The sequence below is a fragment of the Amphiprion ocellaris genome, chromosome 11, assembly GCF_022539595.1.
Source record: "Amphiprion ocellaris isolate individual 3 ecotype Okinawa chromosome 11, ASM2253959v1, whole genome shotgun sequence".
NCBI classification, from domain to species: domain Eukaryota; kingdom Metazoa; phylum Chordata; class Actinopteri; family Pomacentridae; genus Amphiprion; species Amphiprion ocellaris.
In genome coordinates, this window is record NC_072776.1 from 15976877 (window position 1) to 16003738 (window position 26862).

Consider the following 26862-nt stretch of genomic DNA (forward strand, 5'->3'; position numbering starts at 1 on the left):
CCACTCAATAAAACACACACAAACAGACATATCTGAGCACACAAAGGTATACACTCAAACACAGCACACACACAAACTCCACACTTTGCTGCAGTGGAAGTTAAATGTTACTGTCTTAGGTCAGTGTATTGCATTTAAGGTTGGTTAAGCACAATTCTGTTACAGATCTTGGCTCTGGGCCCTTCATCCTACCTCTGACTTTGATTCCTTTTCACCCTGTCTGACACACCTGACCTGCAGGCTGAGGTGCACCCTAACCACTCGACTGAGTTTTGCGGAGGTAGCTGAGTATTATTGCGTCAGAAGTTGTGTCTTGCAGGTATTTTGCTCTTGCCCAACACCGAGTGTTCCAGCTACAACACCTAAGTTCTCACTGGGTTGGGAAGAACGTGACCACTGCAGACTAACTTTGGGAGGACTTTGAGAGGTTTAGAAGAAGTCTTTCAGTTGGTGGTTTTATTTTTGCTCAGAAATTGTAAAGATTCTTACAATTTCTTCAACTGGTGCATTTGTTTTTTTCCAATTCCCACACTACTCTTGCTACCTGTATCTTAAAGCAGATGTATTGTCTTCCACGTCTGTCTTGCTTGATTTCTTTGGAGTACTCCCTCACCCTCTGAATGAAGGGCCATTTATGTGCCTCAACTCTAGTTCTTTATGAGACCATCTCTAATGTAGAGTAGCAGTCTGTGAGATGTGGTGTTAAGCTTGGGCTGGGCTCTTTGCTTTTTTCTCCAGCAGCAACACGTCATCCTCTGCTCTCCACCATTAAACTTTAATGGCAAACAATGGACTTTACTTGCTGATGCTTGATTTTTGGAACTTCCCCCTTCTTTCCTTTTTCCAGAAACCTTTGGGGCCTCTGTTTTGACACAGAAGTGACTCATTTGACAAAAACAACTCGTTTGGTTGACCTAAATGGGTGCAATATCCTCAATGCCCCACCTGAGCATCTTCAAAAACAGGTTATTCAAGGTGGAGCTGACTGCAGTTGTTTAACTATCCAGAGCATATAACCCGCACTCCACCATTTCTGTCTGCAGGGAAAAATAGCAAGCTACTGCTGTGTGGTTAAGGGAGCAGATCATTTATTGCACTGCTGTTCCTACTATGTCCTAGTAAGCCTTGTCAGTGTTAAGGTTTGCTAAGTCTGTGTAAAACGGAATGTACTTTTAGCCCTAGTTCTAGGAAGAGCTCTCTAATTTACAATTTTCTGGGACATATCAATATAGGTTCAGCTTAAATGGTTGCGATTTCAAACACTTTACTTTCTTTTGTCATTTCATCAAGTGGATGATTCAAGTGCAGAATAATGTTGTATTGTTAGGTGGAGAGGCCCTTGCCAGAGGGCTTGTTTGCATGCAAGAAATAAAGTTTAAATGCAGTGCATTATCACCATTTGCTTCCATGATTGTTGCTAGTATGTCTGATGTGTTCAATCAAGAGTAGAAACCTTTTGTACAGGGCAAATCTATTGGAAACACGTATTCACAAAAGACAGGGCAAGAACAATGAATAGTACCTATATGCTAATAAATATCAAATATGCCCATTCATGTTCCCATACTTCTTATACAGATTTTTCTAACAGATTAGATTGGCACAGATTGAGATACTATTTGTTCTGCTTTCATTGTCTTTTCACACTTGTTCTTTCTGCAGTACAAAAGGCTATTGGATCCCAATGCAAACTGATTTCCAAGGCCATTGACATTTAATGGACATAGCTGAATCCATGTTGGGTGCAATGGAATATAATATAAATTTAAAAGCTCATGAGGCACGTTATTGTATTTTTTGTACAATGTTTTAGGGGTCACAGTGTCAATGCAAGTATTACCTTGGATGAGTACAAGGGAAAGCAAAGTAAAAGCAAACTCACTCTGCTTGCTTTTGCAAGAGAATAACTTTGTCTGAGTCATGGGGCATGTTCTCTCTCTGCTGAAACTTTCCATCACAAGAGAGCAATAACCTATCTCTGAGAGATGGAAGAATCTCAATCCTGCTATAAAAAAGCACATCATAAAACTCAACACTCCGGGGTACTTTCATAATGCAAAAGAGCCTTAAAGGATAATGGCCTGGAAGAGTTTTCTTACATCTATGTACTGTTGGAAAGTTTTCACAACAGGGTTCAAGTCGTTAGTCTCTGTGTGTGACAACTAGACATTTTTTAATTTCTTCTAAAAAAAAATCTAATTTTATTCAAATTTAAATGACTTCTAAACTCATTGAGTCAAAAAACTCCAGAAGTACTATCAGGATAACAAGTGGTTGCTAGTGCTGCCTCTGTGGTTTCCAATATAAACATGGTTCTAGTCATGATGCTAAACAATATTCTAAAAATAATATTTGCTTTTATTTGTGTTGCACATTTTAAAACAAAGTGACGAAGTGCTTCATCAAAAAAACTATAAAACAAGAATAAAAAACATAAATAATACCAATTTTAAGTGACAGGGCACATGAAGGCCATTTAAAATAGAAATTCAAAGGTATGGAAATGAGATTTTAAGTCACTGAGGTAGTAACATTAATGGAAATGTGAAGGTTGTTCCTGAATGTCAAGGCCTTGATAGCAAATGTACAATTGCCTTACTTTGTGTCTAGTTGACATGTGCGGCCACAAAATCTCTCAAATGTATGCTACTATCTGCTAAGCTGATGATAGCTGAATTAGTTTCAGCATAGCACAGTGACTCTTCAGTTTCCTGAGTTAAACATGCCTTCCATCAACAGTCTCTAACATCAGCTTTAAAGTTTAATTAGCCTTTTATAAACAATGCTCATAATGTTAGTTGGCTAAACTTACTTTTTTAATCATTTCATGTGCTAAACATGTCCTCAGTATAAAGCCACTCTTGTTGGAGATAAAATGAAATTGGACCAGATGGGCAGCGGCAATATGCAACATATGGTACAAGATGTTCATAGAACTGGATGTAGGTGGTAGCTGGAGAACTGTTGCTGCCGATCGAAAATACAGACTTACAGATGTTGGCATCAAGTAGACTTTGCAGTTACAGCTCACTGTCTGTAAGCATGCCACTGTTTTTTTCTGTTAAAACCACTATAATTGCTTCCACCTTTATAACATAAAGTCATAAAGTCAGTTTATCTCCAGCAATTTTCAATTTCAAATTTTAGAATTCCAGAATTTTTCCTCGGTCAGTCTGCTTGAAGTAAAGGTCTGTATTAGTTTATTTGATAGGAATCGGTACCTTTTCCTGGTATTAGTGACCGTTTGATAAACAGAAATGCCTGATAAGCTTCAGTAAATTAAATCCAAATTAACAAAACCGATTATAACAAAGATTATTTCTGCTGTAAAGTAGCCATCAAGAGACCATTTAAGAAACTGCAAGTTTTGGCACTTTTTGGCATGTTTTAGCTTCACTTTTCCACCCTGGAGGTTACTGCTTTGGGGCGTCTAATAGCTCTTTGTGGGACGGGGGATGCCAAAGCAGAGTAAACTTCTGGATTCTGTGCTCTTCCGGGATTAAGAACGTTACTTTTGCTGCTGCAACAGCCTCAGTGCATTACTGCTTTTGTCAAATCACGACATGCTACGAACTGCAGACCTGTCCGTTTGAGATTGTATATTTTAGTCTCATCGCCTAGCAGCTGTACCCAACACTGTGTGTTACATATGCCCACACAACCACAGAGGTAAACGTTTCAAATAATACTTTGCTTCAAAGGTGTTGAAAATCTCTTTCAGTGGCTTTCTACCTGGTGCGATAAGGTAGGAGGCAGAACCACTTGCTCTCAGCGGAAGAGCAGTGAATCATGCTCTAAGAAAAAAGGAGAAAGGGTATCATGAGTCATCCATCAGAGACTGGGCAGCGGCTTTCCATTTAGCTCTGTGTCTCAAGGCTGAACCTCTGACAATTAGCACCCTAACACCCCATCAGAATCCCACCAGAATAACGTATGAATCACTGGAATGGTGGAGAGAATTGTTTTGTAATAACTGTCAGCCAGCAGCTCGTGGCTGCCACTCCTCCTCAGCTGTCATGCTGTTGTCAAAAAAGAATTTGAAGACAGTTCACACACAATGCGTGTTACAATAATCAACACACTGAACACTTACAGTTAATTTCGGTGCAGTAAAATTAGTAAATTGAGCTAATGTAAGGATCTGTGGTTTTGTTTTTTAATGCTACTATAATTTGTTGTAGAACAGTTGTGTCACGAGTCATGCAGAGCAGATGGCAAGGTTGTCAGTTTCCTAGATGAAGTCACCGGTTCAATTAATCACTACATCTGTTTAGTTCATTAACACTGGAAGCGCCAAGGGGTTAGTTTAACTCCCTTGGTGTTCTCAAAAGCATGTTTTTCCAGTAAAATAAAACACCTGCTTTTCTGAGTTCATGGTTTTCCTACAATTGGTTGGTTTATTATCTAGTGAATTATTGTGGGATAAAAACAAACAAAAAATCATATTTTATACCTTAAACTACTGAGGAGTGTAATTTTACCCGTCACTGAAAATGCTGAGCATTCATGCTACGCCTGGTTGCCCAGCAGTGCCTATTGTTTTGATATCTTTTGATGAGCAGGCTACCATATCATGAGCTAGAGCTAGCTAGGTTTGATAGATATTGTAGATAAAAAGATAACGAGGGGAGGAAAGTGGAGTGAGATGAAAGATAAATATTTATTGCAGGCTTGAAGGGATGGAATCAATGGCAGGTTGATTGTAGCACACTCTGCAAGCAAGAACTGAGAGGAGGTTCCTACTGGAGGAACACAGGCTTTGTAGATGGATGTGACAGGACTGATAAGTGCCAAAGAGGTTGATTCAGACCTGACTAAGTTACTGAACACAAGGAGGGCAAAGAGTGATTACACCATGAAACTGGTCAGCTCAAAGCTAAACTCTGAACCAGAGAAACACCTTGGGGGGGAAAAAATGAGTTGAAGGCCACCAACTTAGAGGAAGAGCTAAAGATAACTCAAGAGTCCTGCTTAGCACTCAGTGGACAGCAAAAGAAGAACACTAGAAACATTACAAGTGAACTGCAACAAGAGGTGACGTAGATGGTTTCACTTTTGCACATTCTCCAGAAGACATAAGAGAAGAAAGCCATCATGGAAACCAACATAGAGGGACTCAAGAAGCTTTTTTTTTAAAATTCAATAAAAGCTGTATGTGAATTTTTTTTCTATAGAAGCTTCTTTTTGTATTTCTTCTTATATTCCTCTTTTTGCATGGGATATATGATGACAAACTGCAACGCTGATATGTTTTTAAAAATATTTCAAATTAAATGAATTTTTATCAGCATTTTATATTACCATTTTTACATGGTCTTACATAATTTGCCCAATTGTACAGATAGAAATTTGTGAAGAGATTATCCTCTTATCACTTGCTGTTTAAGTAAAAGAATGATCCAGATTTGAATAAAAAGCTTCCCTAAACCAGGGAATTTGTAAATTTGTCGTGATACGCCTAAACGCATGTTGTAAAAGGCAGAGGACTGTATAATCCTCTCTTGCTCACATAGCACTTCTGTCCCCCTCCCCTGCCAGTTTGAATATTGTCATCTCCTCAAGCCCCTAAAATCCTTATTGAATCATCTGCCATCTCATTTGTCTTCTATCTAATAATCCTGCCACTTGCTGGGTGGGTGGCTGTGGGGCTGGAACCCAGTGATCCCCCCATCTCTACAAGGTAATCAGCATGGACAAGAGTGACTTACTGTGTGCTGATCTTTATTCCCTAGTTAAGGTGCTTACACAGATGATACATGCCACTGGCATAACAATAATGGATTAAGCAGTCTTGCTTCACTTAATAATTTTTTGAGAATGTTTGCCTTCGTTTTCACAGAAGGAAAAACAGGGAATGCAAAAACGAGAGAGCAGCAAATGGTTCCTAGACAGGATATGAGCCTGGGATCTGCTGCTTAGGGTACATTTTTTATATACCGTCATTATACCTAATATATGGAACAGGGGTCTTTATCAGGATATATTTTTTATGGTCATAATGTGCACCATTAGTACCTTGTCTTGCCTTAAAAGATTTCCATTGTAGGTCCGAAGTTACACACAGACAAATACAGTGTTGTTGTAAAGACCACACAATCTGTAAACAGTGTGAAAAAAATATTCTTCATTTAATAACTTAGATTTTACACTGTTTAAAGCTTCAAGCGGGGGGATAGTGGGTATACCTGAACCTGAAATGGTTAACCAGCTTAGCCTTCATGTCGACAGGCTAATATAAAATGGAAAAATAGAACAAAATGTTTAGACTTTGACTTCTGGCCATTGTTTTGAAGCGTTCCGGGTATTTGTACCAGCTTACAGAAAGCTTACAGGGTGAGTGCATAAGTTTCATAAGAAGAGAGACTCATGAATGGTGACGTAAAAAGCGGAAGGAGTGAATGTCTGCAATATTACCTATATGTAAGGTACTTCATTGTGAAGGAAAACAGACTGTGGTCTAAATTAAACTTTGACACAGAATGAGTCAGGCTGGGACATCTGCGAATGAGTCATGGTATGACTTCCGGTCAGTGAGTCAGGATATGACTTCTGTCAAGAAGTCAAGTTATTAGAATTGAGCACTGGTGTAAGATTAGGGTTTTGAATGTGACGTGAGCAGAGTCTGTTAAAGAATGCTACTGTCATTGCTAAGCATGTTTATATAACAGACTGGTTTGTTTAGACGGCAATAATTTAATTTTAGGACATGGGAAACAGGGAAACAACAAACATATAGTTCCAAGCTGAATAGCTTTTATTTTTTGTTGACTGTGAGTTAATGAACACAAATACGCACACATCAACGTAAACTACAGCTATTCTGTTAGGGAAATTCTGCAATGTCGAGAAAAGATTGAGGAGGCAGATGCAGAGATACCCTGGAGACTCAGATGGCTTAGGTTGAGAGTAAGGTTTACTGATATTAGAAGAAGTGATACAATAAGCAACACAGTGATGTGAGCATTGCCAGCACCAGTTCTGAGGATTCTCTACGACATTGGGTATATATTGAGTTGGGAGGAAGGCCGTACTTACATTACAGTCCAATATAGAGACAACTTGTCTGCTCAGTAACGTCAGAATAAACAATACCTGTTTTCTACAACAGTTGTCTCTTTCTCATGAGACACTCTTTTGCAGCATCTGCCTTTCTCAGGGTCATATTAAAGGCAGAGAAGGCCTGTACGTGCTCACACCCTTACTTTAAGAAAAGCAGATAGGAACAGGGTTGAAAAGTAATAACCCTTAGGATAATTTGAAGTGACCTATAGGATCTACAGTATGATTTAAGGTGACTGCCATTGACAAGAGTAATTTTTCCTTGACAATCCTAATCATGATCAGAGTAATATTGGCAGCTTCAAATGCTTTGGTGGTAACAGGGTTGTGCATATACTGCAATAGGTGTCAATGTGTACACACTCTGCAAGACTACAGTGTTTAATTGCACTGCGTGGAAATGCACCTACACAAACAGCACAATCCTTACTGCAAACTGAATCAGAATCCCCTTTGTCACTGTTCATATTCTAACAAAGTCTTTTTTTCCTTTCTTTGTTTCCTGTTCTCCAGGATTACGTTTTGCCACCTGCCGTTTCAGAGTAAATGGCTGTATGTGGGGACGGAGCGTGGAAACACACACATTGTCAACATCGAATCCTTTATTTTGTCCGGATACGTCATCATGTGGAACAAGGCCATAGAACTGTGAGTATCCAATGCTGCAAATACTGGATTTAAAAAACAAAACAAAACAAAACAAAAACAGACTATCGTCAGTGATGATTCTTAATCAGTGAGAATAATGACAGTGCTAGTTGTGTAGATGGCAGGTGCTGAGGTAGAATATTAATTTTAAAAAAAGGACTGGCTTTTGTGTTGCTCTTTTACTGAGTCTTAATGCATTTGCTTCCTAAACATGGGATTTGGGCAAATAATAATAAAAAAATCAACTAAATTATTTTCAGATGTTGCCAGACCTGTGATGTATTTGGAATGTAATTCAGCAATATTGATTGAGACTGTTGAAATTTGTAACCAAACAAGTGTTGTGTTGGTACTCTTGTAGTACTTAGGCCATTAAAAAAGTCAGCAGTCATTATCTCACGGTTCAAAGTTTAGGTCTAAACATGAGAGACATGTTTAATTACACCAACTGGCTCTCAGCAGGGGGTGAGTTCCAGAAAGACTGTCTGCTTGTTTGTTATTTTGGAGAGACGTGAACAGCAGATGGTTTTAATTGTTATAGCTCTAACTTTGAGTGATTATGTGGGTGACAGTGAGATATAAACACTGTAGTCAAAACCTTTGGGTTGTTCAGTTGATTTTGTGCTCATAATGTTGGGACCCTCATTTCTCAGATGTTTTGGATGTTGAAGAGTTGAATTCAAGTGTGCTACAGGCAGATTACAGAGAAAAAACATACAACATACCACCATTATTCATCCAGTTGGCAGTAAGCATTCCAAGTGTAATATAATGCTTCCCATTTCCACTTGAGATAACTTATCAGACAGTAGAATTCTTTATTAATTTGTTGACATACACTTTGGTTTGTTGTGAGTGTTGCCTGTGTAGCTGACATATGCTGCAGATTGACAGCTTAGAGCACCATCCAATACACAACTGGTGCTCAGATGCATTGTATGCCTTTTGTTTTTCTTGGTTTCACCCACCTACGCACCGCTCTTCTGGTGTTACCCTGACATGTCCCCTGCTGCAGTGTCAGTCACAAGTCACTGTTGTACCAAGCCATCTTGTTGCCTTGTGACAGCCCAAACTATAGTGAGCAGTCTTAACACTGATGTGTAAGTGTGGGAGGCCTGTTTGCCAGTTATTGCAAGTCTCTGAGGGTGACACAGTAGTTGGAATTTTGCAAATATCCTGTACATATGCATGGCTTAAAGTTCTCTTGCATTGTGCTTGAACCATTTTCTATTTGTAAATAGATAAATCTACGGAAAATTATTTTAACTGTTGTGTAGCAAGAGTATGACTGTATATGCATGAATACAGCCACAAGGAACCCTGTATTTTGTATTAATAAAGTAGTCATATAATAAATTAAGACAAACCTTTGTTTACACTGTGGTTTGGCAAAGTGACAGCTCAATAATGTGTGACTGCACTACTTTGAAAAATGCTGTGGTGAATAGGCAATTTAAAACGAGGATAGGAGTAGAAAGTAAAGTTTAAAAAAATAGGTGTAATGGATATTCTTTATAGCTTTGAAAGTTGTGCTTGGACTTGGATACAATTACCTGACTACAGTTTACCACGAAAGAGTGAGGGCATAATGCATTTTTCTGCCATTTGGACGATTAGATTTGGTTTTCTTGTCTGTCTGAAATGGGTTGGGATATGCTCCACAGGCGACATCCATCTGGTTTGTAGCCATGGCTATGTTTACAGCATCTTACACAGTATTCAGCAGATGGTTATATGTTGTAGCTCATCAGCATTTTCAGATGTGACCAAACATGCAGGCATGCACTGAGACGACTAAATATCCTTTTCCCTATGATCAAATATCACATAATAGCAAATTTAAGAATGTACAAAGTAATTTTAACATTCTGACTAAACAGTCAACAGATTTTTGTGCTCTCTGTGTTGTGTTCTGTTTGAGCATATGCTAATATATTGTAGATTTTCTAATCGCTAGCATCTGTACCTTTCTGAAGTAAAGTTCATGACGAGTTGAACTTGTAGAGAATGAATCTTCTCGCATCAACACACAGAGCGACTGGGGGATTTCATTGTTTGTCTGTAGGGAGGTTTTCCCACAGAACATGAATAGGAATGAGCAGGAACTTTCTGTTTTTGCTGCTGTGGAACATTTAGTGAGCACGGGAGAAATCATCCACTCTTTCTACTAACCATACAAACTACAGAGTGTGAGCCACATTCATGTTTCAGGTATATTTACACTTTTGTGTGCATTTGTGGCCTTACAATGTTTGTTTGTTTGTTTGTTTGTGTGACAAGTCATTCACAGTTACATTAATTTAATACAAATCAAAACGTACTCTCTTGAAAAACAATCTGTTATAGCAACAATTCAACTGGGGCCACTGTTCCCAAACAGGAGGGCCGGGCTCTCATTGAAATTCAAATGGGTTTGCATCATATTTAATGCACAATTTCATCTTCAGGACATTCACTCCAAAATGAGATATAAAAAATGAGATGCAAGAAGAAATGGGAAAACACAGCAGCCCAGTGCACACTGTGCCGCAGTTCAAAAATCCCTCTGATGAACAGAATTATGTTTACGCCAGGCATCATGTGAGGCGTAATCAACATTGGCATCTGCTATTAGGATTGTAAAATAAACAATGAGCTTTCAGTAACCTCCTGGTGCCACAATTTCTTTTATAAGTAAAAAATGTGTACATGCAGCAGAAATGCATATAACTGGGTTAGAATTGTGGGAAGACTATTGTCTTGGTTTAAGCAGTGACAAAGTCAACATTTACCTGAGATACAATTTGAAAAACACCCTACCTATATATGCAACACAGAATACATAAATGAGTCTCCATTATGACAGTCCAAAAATCAAAAAGTAACCAAAAGCTTAGCACTTGGTTGACTGTTAAAATAGAGGTTACTAGGCAGTATTTGCATTTCCTCCAATACAAGAAATGGCATTTAACCATTTTTGGTAGGGATGTCCTGATCAAGTTTAGTCATTTAGTACTGAGTACCTGCCGATACCAGATCATGAACCTATGCCCTTTTCCTAGAAAATACATTTGCACATTGTACACGTCAGGTACATTAAAGTTATTAAAATCAAATCAGTGTATCTGCTGGACATTTTTTAAGAACTAATAACTGAGTAATAATGATTTAATAACTCTACAATACATTTGAGGAATGCCTGCATCCAAGCTGTTCCCAGTGTTTTATTTTACAAACCAACAAAATAAACAGACTAAAATATGTCCTAATAAACAGCTCTTGTCACAACTCAGTTCAGTGCTGCCTTTTAGCACTAAACCCAAAACATTAAAAATGAGAAATACGATTCCAATTCCACTTTGAAGTGACATAATAGACTAACTTTAATGTTCACAGTCATAGCAATTAGAAATAACAATTTTGCTCAGGCCAGTGTTGTAGTAAAGCTAGTATATTAAAAGTGAACAACAAAACATTTTATTTCACCTCAAAGTGGTAAACCCAATAGCAATCATGTCTGATAAAATACCTCACTGTTTGTCAGGAACCTTGCTGTACAACTTATGTACAGCATTTTGATTGAAAGATGTGCAAACCGAGGTGTATTATTGCACCTCTGGCTTTCCATACAGTTCCAACATTACTGAAAAAAAGACAGGGTTTCCTGACAGATGACAGATCATACTTTAGTTTTAGAAAGAAAGAAATCTTGTCATGTGCACAGGCCAGCGAGTCTACTGTAGTTTTCTTTCCTTGTTCTATTTGTGAATGCCCAGCTGTTGAATGAGCGTATTCTGTATGAATAATGCTCACCATATAAGGAACACCCCCCTTTTTTTACCACTCTGCGCCCATGAAGTTCCGGAGAGTGGTCAATGTGGCAGGCAAGGTGAAAATCATGAGTTTCTTCAAGATTTGATCAGTAAGGATGCTGTCTCTGAATTGAAGTTGCTAGAGACAAAGTCATGAAAACTGCAGAAACCAAAATGTCATGCCTGCCGGCTAAATAAAAGTGAATTACTTGAAGAAAATTTTGCAGTTTATAAGTCTTACTCTACAATCCCCTTTTTTGTCTTTTTCTAAAAGGTATAGTCTGTTAGACAACTGTAAGATGATTATTTAAACCTTTTCTATTTGTTAATAGAGCAAATATTTTCACGTTAACCACTTGCAGTGATTTCTTTGTCCTTGCAATGTTGAGATTTATCAGTACATAATTCAGCCTTTCAGGTGCTCTAATGAAATTGTGTGGCATTCTTAGTTTTCTTTCTATATTTTAAGGAACAATGACTTGCTGAACGTCAAAATAAAATATGTTATCAATTAAGTGAAAGACTTCTCTAACTATATTTTTGGTTAAAAGAATGAAAATTAAAAACAGGAAACCACATCCTAAGCTCTGTGGGGTCTTTGGCTTACCCGATGAAAACATGAGTGCAAATCCATCTAAGAAGTCCCAATATGAAGTTCTTGTAACACAGGACAATGACTGAGAAAAATTTAGTAAGGAAGAATATTGGAGGCCTGTATCATGAAATTATTTTTGCTTTATTTTTACTAGGTAATGATTAACAGTAGACAAAGGTATAAATCTATTTAGAGGAACCCAGCCAAGCAAGAGGTTTCGAGCTCACTGGCCTTATTGGAAAACTGATCTTAAATCTGATCATTATATTGAAATGAATTAGAATCGAAATCAGAAAGCCTTTATTGCCAAGTGAGTACACACAAGGAATTTGACTTGGTGCATAGATAGCAGTGCCTAGCAACAACAACAGACAGTAAAAGAATAAATAAACAAATCTAAATCTGACAATTCTAAATAAGAAATGCTAAGTGTAAGTATAAAAAGTATAAGAAGTACTGTGTAAAAGTAAGTGTAAAACCAGGGTAATAAATTAGAATATTATTTAAATTACAATATTGCACATAAGGGTATTGCACATGAGGTTGAATACTGTATATGTATTGAATATTGCACTGATAGAAGTCCTTAATGATTTTCTGGTTTATTGTTCATGAGGGATATGGCCTGAGGGAAGAGGGAATTATTTACATCACCAAACAGTTAATAAGCTAAAACTCACCATGCTTTAGTCCTGCAGTTCTCAAACATGTTTAATTCTACCAACTTTCTAAATTAAGACCCCAAGGTCAGAAAATTTGCTTAACCAATATTGGTCAGCCATGCAACACTGAAAAATATGTGCAGATCTCTGTACATATGTCACTCCTACCGCTCCTTTCTTTTTCTCCCTTTTTGTCTGAGCTTTTGAATGAGGTGAAACTATTGCTGCTATGCACCCAGCAGACTGTCAACAGGTTCATGGCAAAACAATTTTAGACTCCCTGTGCACCTATTTTCACTCTACTGCTTCTCGGTTGAATAAGTCATGGAATCGCTATTGTTTTACAACGTACCTCATACCAAAATAAACAGTGGAACTTGCTTCTTCCAGTGATACGATTTTTTTCCCTCTGTGCATAAAGCATGGTAGAGTAATCCAGTTACAGGAAATTTCCATATAGTCTCTCAGCATAGTGTTGACATTAGAACCCACTTTGTATAAAATATATAGACCAAATAATGGATTTCTTTTTCACTGCAGTGATACAAAGGCAAACGTTTGCCTGGTTTGTGTGTTTTGGCAATGCACTTCTGCAAGCAGACTTCTGTATGAGCACACTTGAGTGTACATACAACAATTTTTTTTTCTGTTATGCACTAAGCACATATTTTATGTAAGTCATACAGTCTCATCATAGTTCTGATATTACCAGATTCCAGACAATTTCCACTACACACTTATGAAAAGATATCTACTGCCAGCATTTAAAACATACATACATGTAAAAACATAACAATTTCATACTTAATAAGTATTTTCCTTGATATAAAGGCTAATAGAAAAGTGTACTAAATCAAATGATGGGAGATCTGGATAGTCTAGACTGATAAAACAAAGTACAGTATTTATGGTTAGCCCTTATAATGATCAATATGAGCAATTAAGAGTGGAGGTACTGCAAATCCCCTTAAAATAGCCTAGGGCTCATAGTGTTCATACGTTTTAACCTGCTCCATTGGGTCTTAGATTAAGGCCAGGAGAAAGTAAAATGAAATTACAAAAAATGTGTTTAATATGTTACTGTGCAGCTCTGGCATTCTTTGTTGTATGTTTATCCTTGACATATCATGTTAAATTCGTAATAGTTATAAGTAATAGATATTGTACAAGGAAATGTGCAATAGATAGCCTTTGCTCATGTGATATTATATGAATGTATGTGACACTATGTGATTACAGTATGATTTACTCTCTGTACAGTTCACATATATGGCGTACTTCACATCTCTGCAGCTGACTTACTGTTTCCTGCCCTGCCTAGCTCCTTTTCATGTGTCGTGTTGATTATTTACCCTTTCCTAACGGTGATGGGTTGCCATGGCTTCGCTGGCCCTGCTAGAACGAAAGATGTCTTTGCATTTGTGTTTGTGATCTCAACAGCCTTGGTAGTCAGTCTTGGGATGACAACAACAAACAAAACATTATGGTTTTTCTTGTTTTTCCTGGTCCTTACAGTGTATTTATGCATTTGCTTCTCCATTCTCAATTCAGTTTCATTTATTGTATTTTCTTCCTCATAGAAGCTATGGTTAAAAGAATATTTTTTATTAATATATTTCATTTTACTGTTATTTATGCAGATTATGAAGTGTACCTGTTAATCAGTGCATTGTGTGCTGTAGCGTATTCCAGCATTCACTAGGCAAAATGCAGGGAAACTATTCTGGTTTTCACATCTCTTGAGTTTTGTTCAACAGTTGCTGGGTTTTTTTGTGGAATGTCTTGACCGTATTTAGGAACATCATTTTGTAATAAAGACTTGGACATTAGTACCTTTAATGAAAGCTTTTAAATTGATTATTTTGCTCATCACCAATGCTATTACATCTCTATGAGAGAAACGTAATCATTAAATTAAACTTGTTGCCCTAAATCCACACAACCCACCACCACCTCAAAAGAACTGGAGAGTAATGACACAAAGATGGGAATGACATCACATTGGAGAATTTATACACTAGAAGGTTCTACATACTTTACAAAGTGTTTCTAGACATATGATCAGTCTGGAAAAGTAGCCACAGTTAAAAGAAGAGTAATCAGAATTCCTACTGGCAATTAATGGTTTTGAAACGTAATGTATACATTTAAAGTGATGTAATCATATATGTAAAGCATTAGTGAAGTAATGAAGCAGTCCTACATTGGGAACGGCAATACAATCTGTATTTTGAGATTTTTTTTTTTAATAACAGAATCAATTAATATATTTGGGAAATGTAAGACTCTATACTCTTCAGCTATTTGGCCTCACAATTTTTCTGAAAATATTCTTTTACACGGTGTTCATCAGTGTATGCATTTTTTCTTGAAACCTTTCAATTCACTTTCTGTGCATTTCAAAGACTAGCCTTGTCATGAGAAGTGAAAACTTCATCAGTATGCCACGAAGTCAGTCAGTAACTCACCTCAAATTCACATATTTGTTTCCAGGGTCCAAGATTTCTACTTACAAAAGCAAGCATTCGCCAGTCGGAGCGCAATCGGAAATTTAATAACTAGTGTGAACTTTTTCTCAATAGCTTAATGCCCTATTTTTAAACTAATCTACTCTAAAAGAACTTGGTGTTTTCAACATTAGTCTCTTTGTGTAGTGTGGAGGTTTGGTATTAATTAACAAAAGGTTTGGTTTCAAAAGTGCACATGTTACATTTGAAAGTGTTTTTCAGCTCAGTGTACTGTTTGTTCCGAACGGCTGGTGTAGCAGGATTTGCTTTTGACATTCACCCATTGTGGTACTTCACCGATTGGACAGGTGTTGTGTTTTGCAGGTGGATTGTTGATACCTTGACTTATTAGTACTTAAACTGTGGAATAGGAATGTATTGAGAGCTTGCTGGGGTTTCATGTTTTTATCGCTCTCCACCAGCAGGCATAACTAAATGGGCCCATCTGAACATGTCAGTCACACTTTACCTCCGCTTCCCAGATCAGCTCACATTTCAGCCACAGTGTTAAAATATCCTGGTTGTGGCAGCTATTATGACGCCTGCAGGTGATCATGTGGTCCTTGTTGAACATACACAAGAGAAAGAATTTTTCAAGTAAAAGCCATTCATTCATTCATTATACCTCAGTCAAATGAGGGACAATGTACTTGAAGTGAAGTGAAGTACAATATTATTTTATGGGATTATAGTTATTAATGATGATCTGTATGTGCACTACTTTTTTAATTTAATAGCTTTCTAAACTGATAGGGAGTTTAAAGGATAACTCCAATTTATGTCAATCTGCCATATACCCAGTTATTGTAGCTGTTGTGACTCTATGGGTCATGACAATTTTGCACTCTGCAAATAGCATATAACGAGGCAACTAAAAATGGGATATCTGTATGAATTTTTAATGCAAAAATGCAAAAATTAGCTTCCTGGTACAGCAGGCTCTGAATAGCTTTGTGTTTAGTTTGAGTTAATACTGTAAAGGTCACAGTGAACAAGATATACAACACATAAAATGACTTTTTACTTGTTGTAGGGACACCACCAGTTACACAACGTGACAGGACAGTCCTGTTGTCTTTCTGCCTCTGTTTACATCATTGTTCTTATCTTCCATTTGATTTACTTTCTTGTCTGTGTACTAGAGTTAAAATAAATGGCAAACCATCAAGCTGCAGTGACTTGTGACTGCCTTGACAATGGTTCATGGGGTAATCCACCTTTGCTTTTTGCTGTTGGGTTTACAGAAAGTCAACCTCACACATGCAAACAAACCATCATGCAGGGATGAAGCTAAAGATGCTGGTGATTGGGTCAGTTAGCAAGCTTTTCCCAGATGGAAGTCCCTAATGCAGTTAGCAAAATGGCAGTTCCTGGCAGCTAATTTCTGTCTTTACATTCAGACAGACTCAAAAGCAAATGTTTAAAATGAGTCATTGTTACGACTGGCTCTTAGGCCGCAACAAAGGAGGAGATGGTTTTTACTGCAAACAAAGGCAATTTATTAAGGAAAAAACAATGACAATGAGGGGTGATATTAAGCATCAGTGGTGTGAGGGTGTATGATGGCAATAGTCAATGTGTGCTGCATGTTGTCAGTGTACAACAAACTAGACTACGACAAATAAGAGCAGGGATGGATGGGTGTGAGAGAGAGCGATATGGCTCAGCAGGCCGGCTTAAAATAACCAGGGATACTGGCCAGGTGTAGCAGGTTAGCTGATTCTAGGTTCCACCCAAATAGAGACCTGCAAGAGAGAGAAGACCAAGGATCTGGGGCTGTAACAGTCTGAATGAAGGGATCTTGCACTAGTTACCTGAATATCCTCTTTTCCATGTTTCCATGTATATCCATTTCAGAGTTGGAAAAGAAAAAAAATAACATAAAGCCAGAAATACAAAGGAAATACACTTAATGTACAATTGCACCTCATAATTTCATCATTAATTAGGGGCAATAAAACACAGAATTGTGCTGCAGAAATCCAGCAAAACATAAAGCAAAACACTAAAGATGGAAATACTCAAGTACAGTCAAACTACTACCAATGTTTTCAGCTTGGTCTGATTAATTTAGCAGTCACATGGAGGCGAAGTTGTAACAGCTACATGATAATGTGTAGGTCTTTGAATAAATGGGTGATGATTAACTTTTTACAATTTAAAAGGAAGGCAAAGTATTGGCTTTTTCTCTTTATGTGGCACTTAATGACAGAAATAAACAATGTACTGTATGTTGCAGGTTGTAATTTCAAGACAGGTATAATGTACTATAAGTACTTGAATGTGTTGGGAGAATGTTAAGACTGGAATAGTAAAAACACCTTTAAAATGGTATAAGCACTGCAAGCAAGGTTTAGTCGTTGTTGCTGACTGCAATGTGAATGCAGTCAGTGGGTAATTTTCTTCCATATAGCTGCTTTAAATGTCACACAGTGAAGCAGTGTGTTAGCATGCAGTAAGCTTCTGATCTAAACAGTCAGCTATGTCTTTTATTGGTAGAGTAAAAACCTCTCCTCATTACTTCCATGTCCTCTCCGGACGAAGTGTCCTTTTACAGTGTTGTTTCACAGCATTGCAGTTGATGTATTTTCCGCCTCTCTCTTATCTTTCCTTCTTATCACAGATCAACTAAAACTCACCCTGGACCTGTAGTTCATTTGAGCGACAGCCCAAAGGATGAAGGCAAGGTGAGTAGGCAGATAAAAGAAGCACCCAGCAACACCTCCTGGTTCTCCTTAAGCACCGACTTGAATGTTAAAGCAGTCTACAGCATAGAGAATCCCTCCCTCTTTCCACTTCTCTGCCTCTAGTTAAATCTGTTTTTTTTTCTTCGCTGCTATAAATCTGTCCTCCAAATGCCCTCTGCCTTTTCTCTATATTCATCCTTCCTCTCTCTTTGTTTTCTGTCTTTCTCTCCTTCAAACATTTCTGTTTTTTCACCACTCATTCTGTCAGCCTGCCTTTCTCTGTGGCTCACTGAAAGAGAACCATTCCCCGAATAGTATCTCTCCGGTTGTTGCTCGCATGTTCTTTTCCTTCGTCCCTCTGTTTTTCACTTACAAGGGTCCTGCAGCTCCCTTCATGTGAAGAGAAGTGATTTTTTTCAGGGTGAAGCTTCAGTCAAATTGGTAGGAAAAGTGGCAGGTGGAGGTTGCTGTAAAAGAGAGGTCATTGAAGAGCATATTGATTTTCCCAATGGATTTTGCCTGCCTCTAGGAGGAACCAGACTTGTCAAGTTGTGAAGACATAAAAACAAGACATGAGTTTACAGTTTCTGTCACACACTGCAGTCAATCAGTGCAAGAAAAGACGTAGTACCGTGTGTACCATTTTTAAAAAGAAGAATCAGTGCCATTATTCTGAAAGAGTAGAAATTTCATCCTTAGCAAGAAAAGGCCCTACGCAAAAGAAAAGGGGATATTTAACGATGTCGTTTCTCAAAACTTTTGCATTTTGTAAATTGCCCAGTGTGCCAGCATCAGCAGTATGATTCATTTTGACCTATCAATGTTCCGGTGTACACTAGTAACGATAGTACAGATAATACATGTGCTTATTGCTTTTCTCAGCCTTGGACATCAAAAAAACACTACACTTTAGAATCTCAGGAGACAGCAAAAAATGGAGGTTTCATGCAGGTTTGGATGAAATAACCAAACTTCCTCTCTTTGCTTCACTCCAATGATTTTTGAACAGATTTTTATCAGTGATGTTAAGGCGGTTCTGTCTAATAGTAGCCTACATAACCAGCAAATTAAAGACAGTGTCTGAATCAAAGATTGATAAAAATGACAAATATCAACTGGATTGACTGAAAAAGGATTTTGTTTACAAAAAAGTGAATACTCCTCTGCTGATGTTTCACAGTAACACCTGTGTTTACATCTCATTTGAGGTTTTCATGAAAATTGTACCCAGTTTCCTTGGTTTTGATGGTAATGCTTTTTCTGTGGTGACTTGCCAATAGATGAAATCTCTGCTCATGCAGTGTGAAAATTACATTCATTTCAGTGCTGTTTTTTTTTTTGCTTGCTGCAGTATTCTCTAGTTTTAAACTACCCACAACAGAGCATATTTGCAACGTATAACCATTGTTCATCATTTAAATTAGATGACACTGATTTATTATTTGCAAAGTCAAAGCAAATCTCCCTCCAAATACTTCATGCATTTGAGATTTTACAGTGTGTGTCCTTTATGCATTTGTTAACGTTCCATCTTCATTCGCCTTGACTCTTGGTGTTACCGATGTTAAGCTTCAGGGTTGCAGAATTTATGAGAGGCAGTTTTTCTTTTCCACCTCACCTGCCCTACACTCCCCATCTACAGATTTGAGATGACACACAGTCCTTCCTCTCAGCAGGAGAGCTGTTTGTTCCCCACTCTGTGTTAATAGCAGAGTGCTACTTTATCAACACTCCTTATCTCTTGCCCCTTATCGGTCATCAGATTGAATCAACTCTGGTCTCTGCTCTTAACCTGCGAGTGTGCGCGTGTAACTGTCTTAATATGTGTGTGTTTATGTAGATAAATACAGCCAGTTTTAGCAAGTGAGGCAGCCACTTTTTTGACTGTTAGATAAGACAAACCCCATGTTGCAGAGCTACATACATACAGTATACAGGTCAGCCCTGTCTTGCAAAAATATGTTCCTTTACAGCTAAACTGTATTCAAAGTTCCATTTTAAGAGGAAGCATTTTTTGCCCTATGAAGGAAAGACTATGAGGCTTGGAAATTCTAGTCAGGAGGTGAAGAAGTAAGTCTGCAATAGAACTTTCATCCATGAGATGTGTGGAACCATTATTTCCAAGTTTAGTCACCAAGACTTCGAGGAAAACATCTTGGTTTTGGTTAAAATACAGCCCTTTTATAGCATGTTTGAAGCTTCTCCTTTATTCGTTGGTCACCAGGGTTATGCGCATTTGCATCTAGTATATGATCAATTGGCTGAATAGTTATAAAATAAACGGCATGATATGTTCAAGATATGTTGAGTAGAAACATATCTGTGATGTGTTCCACTGTATCTAGTGGGTATGAGGGTATACCTTGTTTATCCTGCAGGTCTCTGTAACTCTGCTACATATCTGTAAAGGACTGATAGAAGACATGCCCATGCAGGTGGTGAAATCAAATGTGTATATGATCAATGGTAGATCATCACTTATCATACGTTACAATCCATACTAACACTAAAAATCACAAACAGCATCCCTGAAACTTCAGAAACAACTGAAGGCTCACAGACAGTCAAAAAGAATGTGTTATATAAGTTATGCTACAACTGTTGCTGTGCGCTTACATCTCTTCTTTATTTTCTATTCCTTGTCTCCACACTACAGCTGCTTATAGGGTTTGAGAGTGGAACGATTGTACAGTGGGACCTTCGGGCCAAGAAGGCTGACTTCAGAATCTATTATGATGAGGTGAGTTTCTCTCCTGCATCAAGAAACTCAGCGTCTGCTGGGTGTAACAGTTTTGTTTCTAAGAGGGTCTCCTCTCTTCTTGTCATGATGATGCCTTGACATTAAAATGCACATTTTCAGTAGCTCTCTGTGTTTTTTCCACCATATCTCCATAAAAGTTTAGATTCATTCTAGTGATCTCGATGGGAATGCCTTGTTATAGCAGCAGGAAACGGTGCGTATACAAGAATTCAGCAAAATTGACGGTAATAGAGAACAAATTGCCACAAAAATGAGACCAAAATGTGTCACGGTGGGGGGTGCATCTGTGAGAAAATTACAAACTGCTTATGACACCAAAGTCTTTTTGCCTTTTTTTTGAGACTTTGAAGATTTTGTTGTGGCTTGGGAGCATGTAATTTAAAAGGCAATAAATGTGATGCACAAATGTTACCTACTCTGAGCCACACATGAAGCAGAATGGATTTCAGGTCTCCAGGAGAAGGAAAGAATTCTCTAAGAGGAACGACCATTGTAGTCTTAACAACCTTGAATCTGATGTTTTTATCATTTCCTGCCATCGCTGATCCTGCTAAGTAACAGAATTCATCCTTTTTGTATGGCAATAATTTGAACCTCAACAAAGTGGAGTGCAGTTTACATCTTTGAGCAGCATCAACTTTTCTTATTTTCAACAAGACGGCTTTGTCATCAAATGCTGCATTCCCCTGCCTGCCAACCAATTACTGCTCTTTGAAGAAGCGGTAATTGGAGGAGCCAGGGACACTCATACCAGTCCAGACTGCCTCTGACAGCCTGCACAGCACTGTCAGCTGGAACAGGTGAAGACTACAGCATCTGTTGCCATTCCACTGTGATGCATAAAATCAGAGACTGTTCTTGGCGTCTAAGTATTTCAGTGTGTGTGAGATTGCTGTTAGGCAGTCATTTGACATCCGTGCAGTACAGTAAAGATAGATGCAGCGTTTACAGCTGATTAACTACATAGAACCTATTTTAAGAACTATGTGGCCACAAAGACTTACACAAGCTTAAACTCTCAAAAACAACTTTTTTAAAATTAAAAATGCATAGTCTCAACCCTGCCTTATTCCATCTCCTGTGAAGAGTTGCATTCTGCTCACTTTCATATACCTGGTTTTCTCACACCCCTTCAACAGAGTAAAAACAAAACAAAAAAACCCAAATCCGCTTACATGCGTCAGTATCCAAAGTGTAGAAGTGCTGAATTACAGCCACTCTGAGTGGTGCAAATGGAAATCTTTTGTGCTCTTGTCATTAAATTATGAATTACGTTGTTGCCTTTTCCTTTTAGCATCTGATGCGTTTACACCTATTATTTTCTTCAGAAGCATTGGATCAAATTCACTTGCGCATTCTGTGAAGGAACTTACTGTAAGGGGCTTTGTTATTGAAGCTTCTAGCTTCCCTTTGCTTCTTGTAGCCTCATGTAAATGCTACGTGTGCTTTAATTAACACACATAATGACCACATTAAGGGTAATTAGAACCGAGCTTCAACAGAAGTCTCTGCTCACCTTTTAACCTTGTGTGAAAAGCTTGTGGGGAACATCAAATCTCTTCTGCTTTCCTGAAAAAAAGCATGGCATAGGCTGCATCCAATTTGTCAAATACTGCAAACTGTTTCACGCTGGATGTGCAAATGAGAAAAGGTTAAGCGAGAACAACGTTAAGGCTGAACAGTCTTCTGGGTTATCAATTTTGACATCAGAATGCAGATTGCATATTGCCCTCATGTCATCCCCTGAGGTGATGACCTCTGTAACTCTGACATGAAAAGATGTGAATAATCTTTGGAAGGAGCTTTCCTGAAGAATACACAATGAGAACTTAAACCAACAACAACAGATAGGCAGTGAATGCGAGGGAACAAAGGGGAGGCTAGCTTTATCACTGCTTTGTAATTTTTGCCTGCATATATAGGGTGTGTCCACTGAAACATCACGGAGCAGTTCAGGATTAAATGAGAGACTTTTTGAAATTGGAAAATTATCCCCATGTTCTATATTTAAACATACTGAAATAAACAATCCTGTCAAAACCCTTCAAGTATGTTGTCATTTTCTGTTACATGCAGTAATCTTGCTTGTGGTTCCTTATGATTACTCTCTTTCTGGGTAGAAGCCACACAAAGTTGTCAGATAGACATTATTTTTGTATATATTTATAGAAAGAAACTTGATCTTGAGCTCAGCAGGTTCTGCGGAAAGTGTGGTTATGGTGGATGTCTATGTATCAGAATGTTGACAAATACATGTTGTATCTCTGTAAAGGGTCAGTTACCAACCACCTTTTTAAAAAGCAGTCAGCTTGTTGTTTGCTAATCGACCTTTCAATGAAACATAGCTGAACTGTGATCTCCACGTGGTTCAGCACACATGCAGACTGCAGATTAATTGCAAAGTTTAACCACTATGGTGTTATACTGCTGCTAAAGTAACTAGAAATGTGCTCAGGGAGTGCAGTCATCTGTCGAAGTTAATGGCCTACCTTGCATTTTAAAAAAAGGGACCTGCACCTAGTAGTTTTTGTGTAATTCTGCTTACAGACAAGAAACATAACTGAGCAGCTTATACACACCCTGATTTTCTCCCGCCTGGACTATTGTAACTGTTCATTCACTTGCCTCAATGATGAAACATTCACCTGGCTACAGTTGGTTCAAAACTCAGCAGCAAAATTTCTTACAAACACTCGACGCAGGGAACACAACTACACTTACACCAGCTCCCCATACAATATAGAATTCAATTTAAGATTCTATTGATAACTTTTCAGTCTCTACACAGTCTGGCCCCACTTTGTATGTATCAGAACTTTTATCACCATATTCTCCACCTTGATCCCTGAGATCTGAAACCCAGATACTGTCAAACATCCCACAATCCAGGCTCAAAACTAAAGGGAACTTAGTGTTTTAGGCCCAACATTATGGACCAAGCTCCCCCTGACTGTCGGAACAGCTCAGTCAGTTCCTCAGTTTAAAAAGCTTTCAAAAACATACCTGTACAAGACATACTTTCATTTCACTTTTTATTCCTACTCTGATGCTTGATTAGTGTTTTTTAAACGTTGTACAGTTTTTTAACTCCTGTTTTATTTCTTTCATTGTTTTATCTAATGTTTTGTGTATTTTAATGGTTTGTGAAGCACTTTGTAAACCCAGTTTTGAAAGGTGCTTTAGAAATATATTATTAGATTTTTGAAGGATTATCAATCTTTTTTGCGCTTGCCTCATGATTCATTTGAAACTAATCTTAAAGCTGAAGTTGACAGTATTTTTATTTTATGTCATTGGGCAAAGATGCTATAGCAATCTTTCAGCATATTGTAATTCACTTGGTCTGAGAGAAAACTTCTGTCTCTCAGACCAATTGAAATCTTCTGAAATCTTCTCCTGGCTCAATTTTCAGGCTTTAGAAAATCGAGCGCTTGACCGGAGCCAATCACAGGGATTTTCACTGAACAATTGAGATAGTATAAATAGCAAGTCTATGGTGAGAACAGGATGTGGTGGATCAATGGTTTTAGATGAGATGCTTTTATAAGCACTACCAAGAATATGTTTTATTTACTGTATAACTTGTTACAAAGTACTTCTAAAAGGAAAACAACCTAAGTCAAATCAGTAGCAGATTTGAATGTACTTTGCCTTTCAAACAGCATCAATTCTCCTAGGAACACTTGCGTACAGTTTTTGTGTGTATTTGGCAGGCAGGTTGTTAACAAGCATCTTGAACTTGCCACAGTTCTGCTGTGGATTTAGGCTGTCTTAGTTTCTTGTTGAGATTAAGGCTCTACGAGGGCCAGACCATCTGTTTTAGGACTCTTTGTTCTTGTTGTTGCTGAAGATAGTTCTTTATGATGAGAATGGATGTGGAAAAAAAAGATCAGTCACCTTCCCGATGGTGTTGCGTGGTGGTTAAAAATCAAAACATATAAAACTTTTCACTGCTCTGTGTGCATACTTTCTGACTTATTTGTAAAATATCCCTTCCTTCTGTCTCATTGGTACAGGCCATCCATTCAGTCAGCTGGCATCATGAAGGGAAACAGTTCATGTGCAGTCACTCAGATGGCAGCCTGACACTATGGAACCTCAGAAACACCACCAGGCCATTCCAGGTCACCTTCCCTCATGGTGAGACATGCAGCATACTCTGAGAATCTCAAGCCAGGAATACTGGGTCATTGAGAGATTACCTAATACAGCAGACAAAAATACTGCAAGACTGGTTAAACCTCTGATGTGATAGCTTTATTATAAATTAATTAATGGTGGGTTCAAAAGTTCCAAACTGTTGCAGGGTATCTGGACAGAAAAGAACTCCTGCGTCTTATTTATTTCAGAACAGAGTTTTAGAATTGCAAATGTTATGTAAGAATGAAAAAAGTTGATCTCGAGCCATAAAAACATCCAATTCCCTGTTGATATAAATACCACATAGCACAGAGAGGAGTTGCACAGTTTGCAACTTATTCGAGTGATATATTTTAAACATAAAACAGACACATTTAGTAAACATTTAACTGCTATTGGAAAAATAACAGGTTTATCGCCAAAGAGATAGTTCAGTTATGTGTAATAATAAAATCAGATTTCACTCTGGGGTGCATCATACAATAAATCATGTAAATTAGCATGACATCAAATTTTGGGAGCCACTTGAGGTTATTAAAAGTTTATTGTGAAAAACAACTGGTTGTGATTTCTTTCGGAAATGTAACCAGCCATAAACTCTTATTCAACCACTGCAACCTACTGCACATTCAGAATACATGACAAACCAGATCTGAAAGTAATGGTCAATGGGATGTGTGAGCTGTGTCATTGCCAGTTTATTTGACTGTTAAATGAGTGTCTTCAGTGCTGATTCAACTGAATGATTTCCTCAGCATATGTGATTCTACATACTGTTCTACTGAGGTTGCCCCCCTGAGGTATCTTTTCTACAATGGTGTGATTTGAGTACTGGCAGGGCATCCTGACCTTGTCAGATTTCTTCCTCCTCGCTGTGAGCTGTGATCTCAGGCAAAAATCACAAAACAGGAAGGCAGGAGGGAAGGACGTGGGTGATGGGGGAGAGAGCAAACAGCCTGAGGCCACGGTTAAATTCAAGTAGAATGTTTATGTGCCAGATGTTTGTCAGATATTTTGCATTGCACAGGGTGAGCTTAACAGTGAGAGTGAGGAAGAAGACATGGGGAGCAAAAAATGAGTAAAGATGAACTAAGATCATGAAACCGGAGAAGACTAAACATTTAACGTGGTCATCTACTGGCAATAGAGCAGTCTCACTTTGTTCTAGTAGAAAATATATGAAATGCACTGTAGATAAACAAACCGTGAAAAAGCAGCAATATTTTGGCAACTGGTGCATAAAAAATACTGCAAACTAGAGGAAAATAACCATAAAAATCATAAAAACACAATAATAACCCACAATTGAAATACAATTGCTCAGATATCACACGGAACTAGAACTGGAAAGAATGACTACAATCCGCCTCACTCTGACCTGCTGTGGGAACTCTCCACAACATACAATAACTGCTTTACCAATGCAATCTTGCTAACAACACAATGCCACAGTGCAGTCATTAATCCATCCATACAACACTTTTTTGTTGTATGCTTTCAGAAGCATTTGTAAATCATATTTAATGGGTTTATTGAATCAGCATGCAGAAATGTTCCACATGTTCATGTTTTCCTGCATTTTGAAGGAAAGTAGCTTCACTCAGATATGTGGACTATTTCAGCTTTGCTAGTAGTATAATAATATACGTAAATTATAGAAATGTATTTATTTCCATGTTAAACATTGACAATCATGCAAAGTAGTGTATTGATTACATCCCCTGTGATATCTTGTCATAGGACGGAGTATCTCAGTTGTAAACCTGCCTCTATGGTGCTGTTTCTATACAAGGTTCATTGTGGGTGTATTTTTTAAACCATCTCCTGGAGGCTAAAGCATTACCACACTCAAAAGTCAACACAAGAACAAGCGACTTTGTCATACATACAACATAACCTCAACATGAAGCAAGCGTTCCAGTGGCCTCTCTAACGGCATGAGAGAGGCATAACTGTGTAACAGTTGTGCTTTTTTTGCCAAACATTCCCTTTAATCACTGCCTTATCACCTC

General features: G+C 38.0%; 1 protein-coding gene across 22 annotated transcripts in view; it reads left to right on the forward strand.

Annotated features, from left to right (window-relative positions):
• stxbp5l (syntaxin binding protein 5L) overlaps positions 1–26862 on the forward strand; it is a 150818-nt gene that overhangs the window by 75031 nt on the left and 48925 nt on the right. For all 22 annotated transcript variants that reach the window (XM_035950486.2, XM_023275188.3, XM_023275193.3 and 19 more), the window contains exons 5-8: positions 7573–7707; positions 17886–17949; positions 20606–20689; positions 24727–24850. In XM_035950486.2, coding sequence (XP_035806379.1) covers positions 7573–7707; positions 17886–17949; positions 20606–20689; positions 24727–24850 — 407 coding nt within the window. The remainder of the gene's footprint in view (positions 1–7572; positions 7708–17885; positions 17950–20605; positions 20690–24726; positions 24851–26862) is intronic.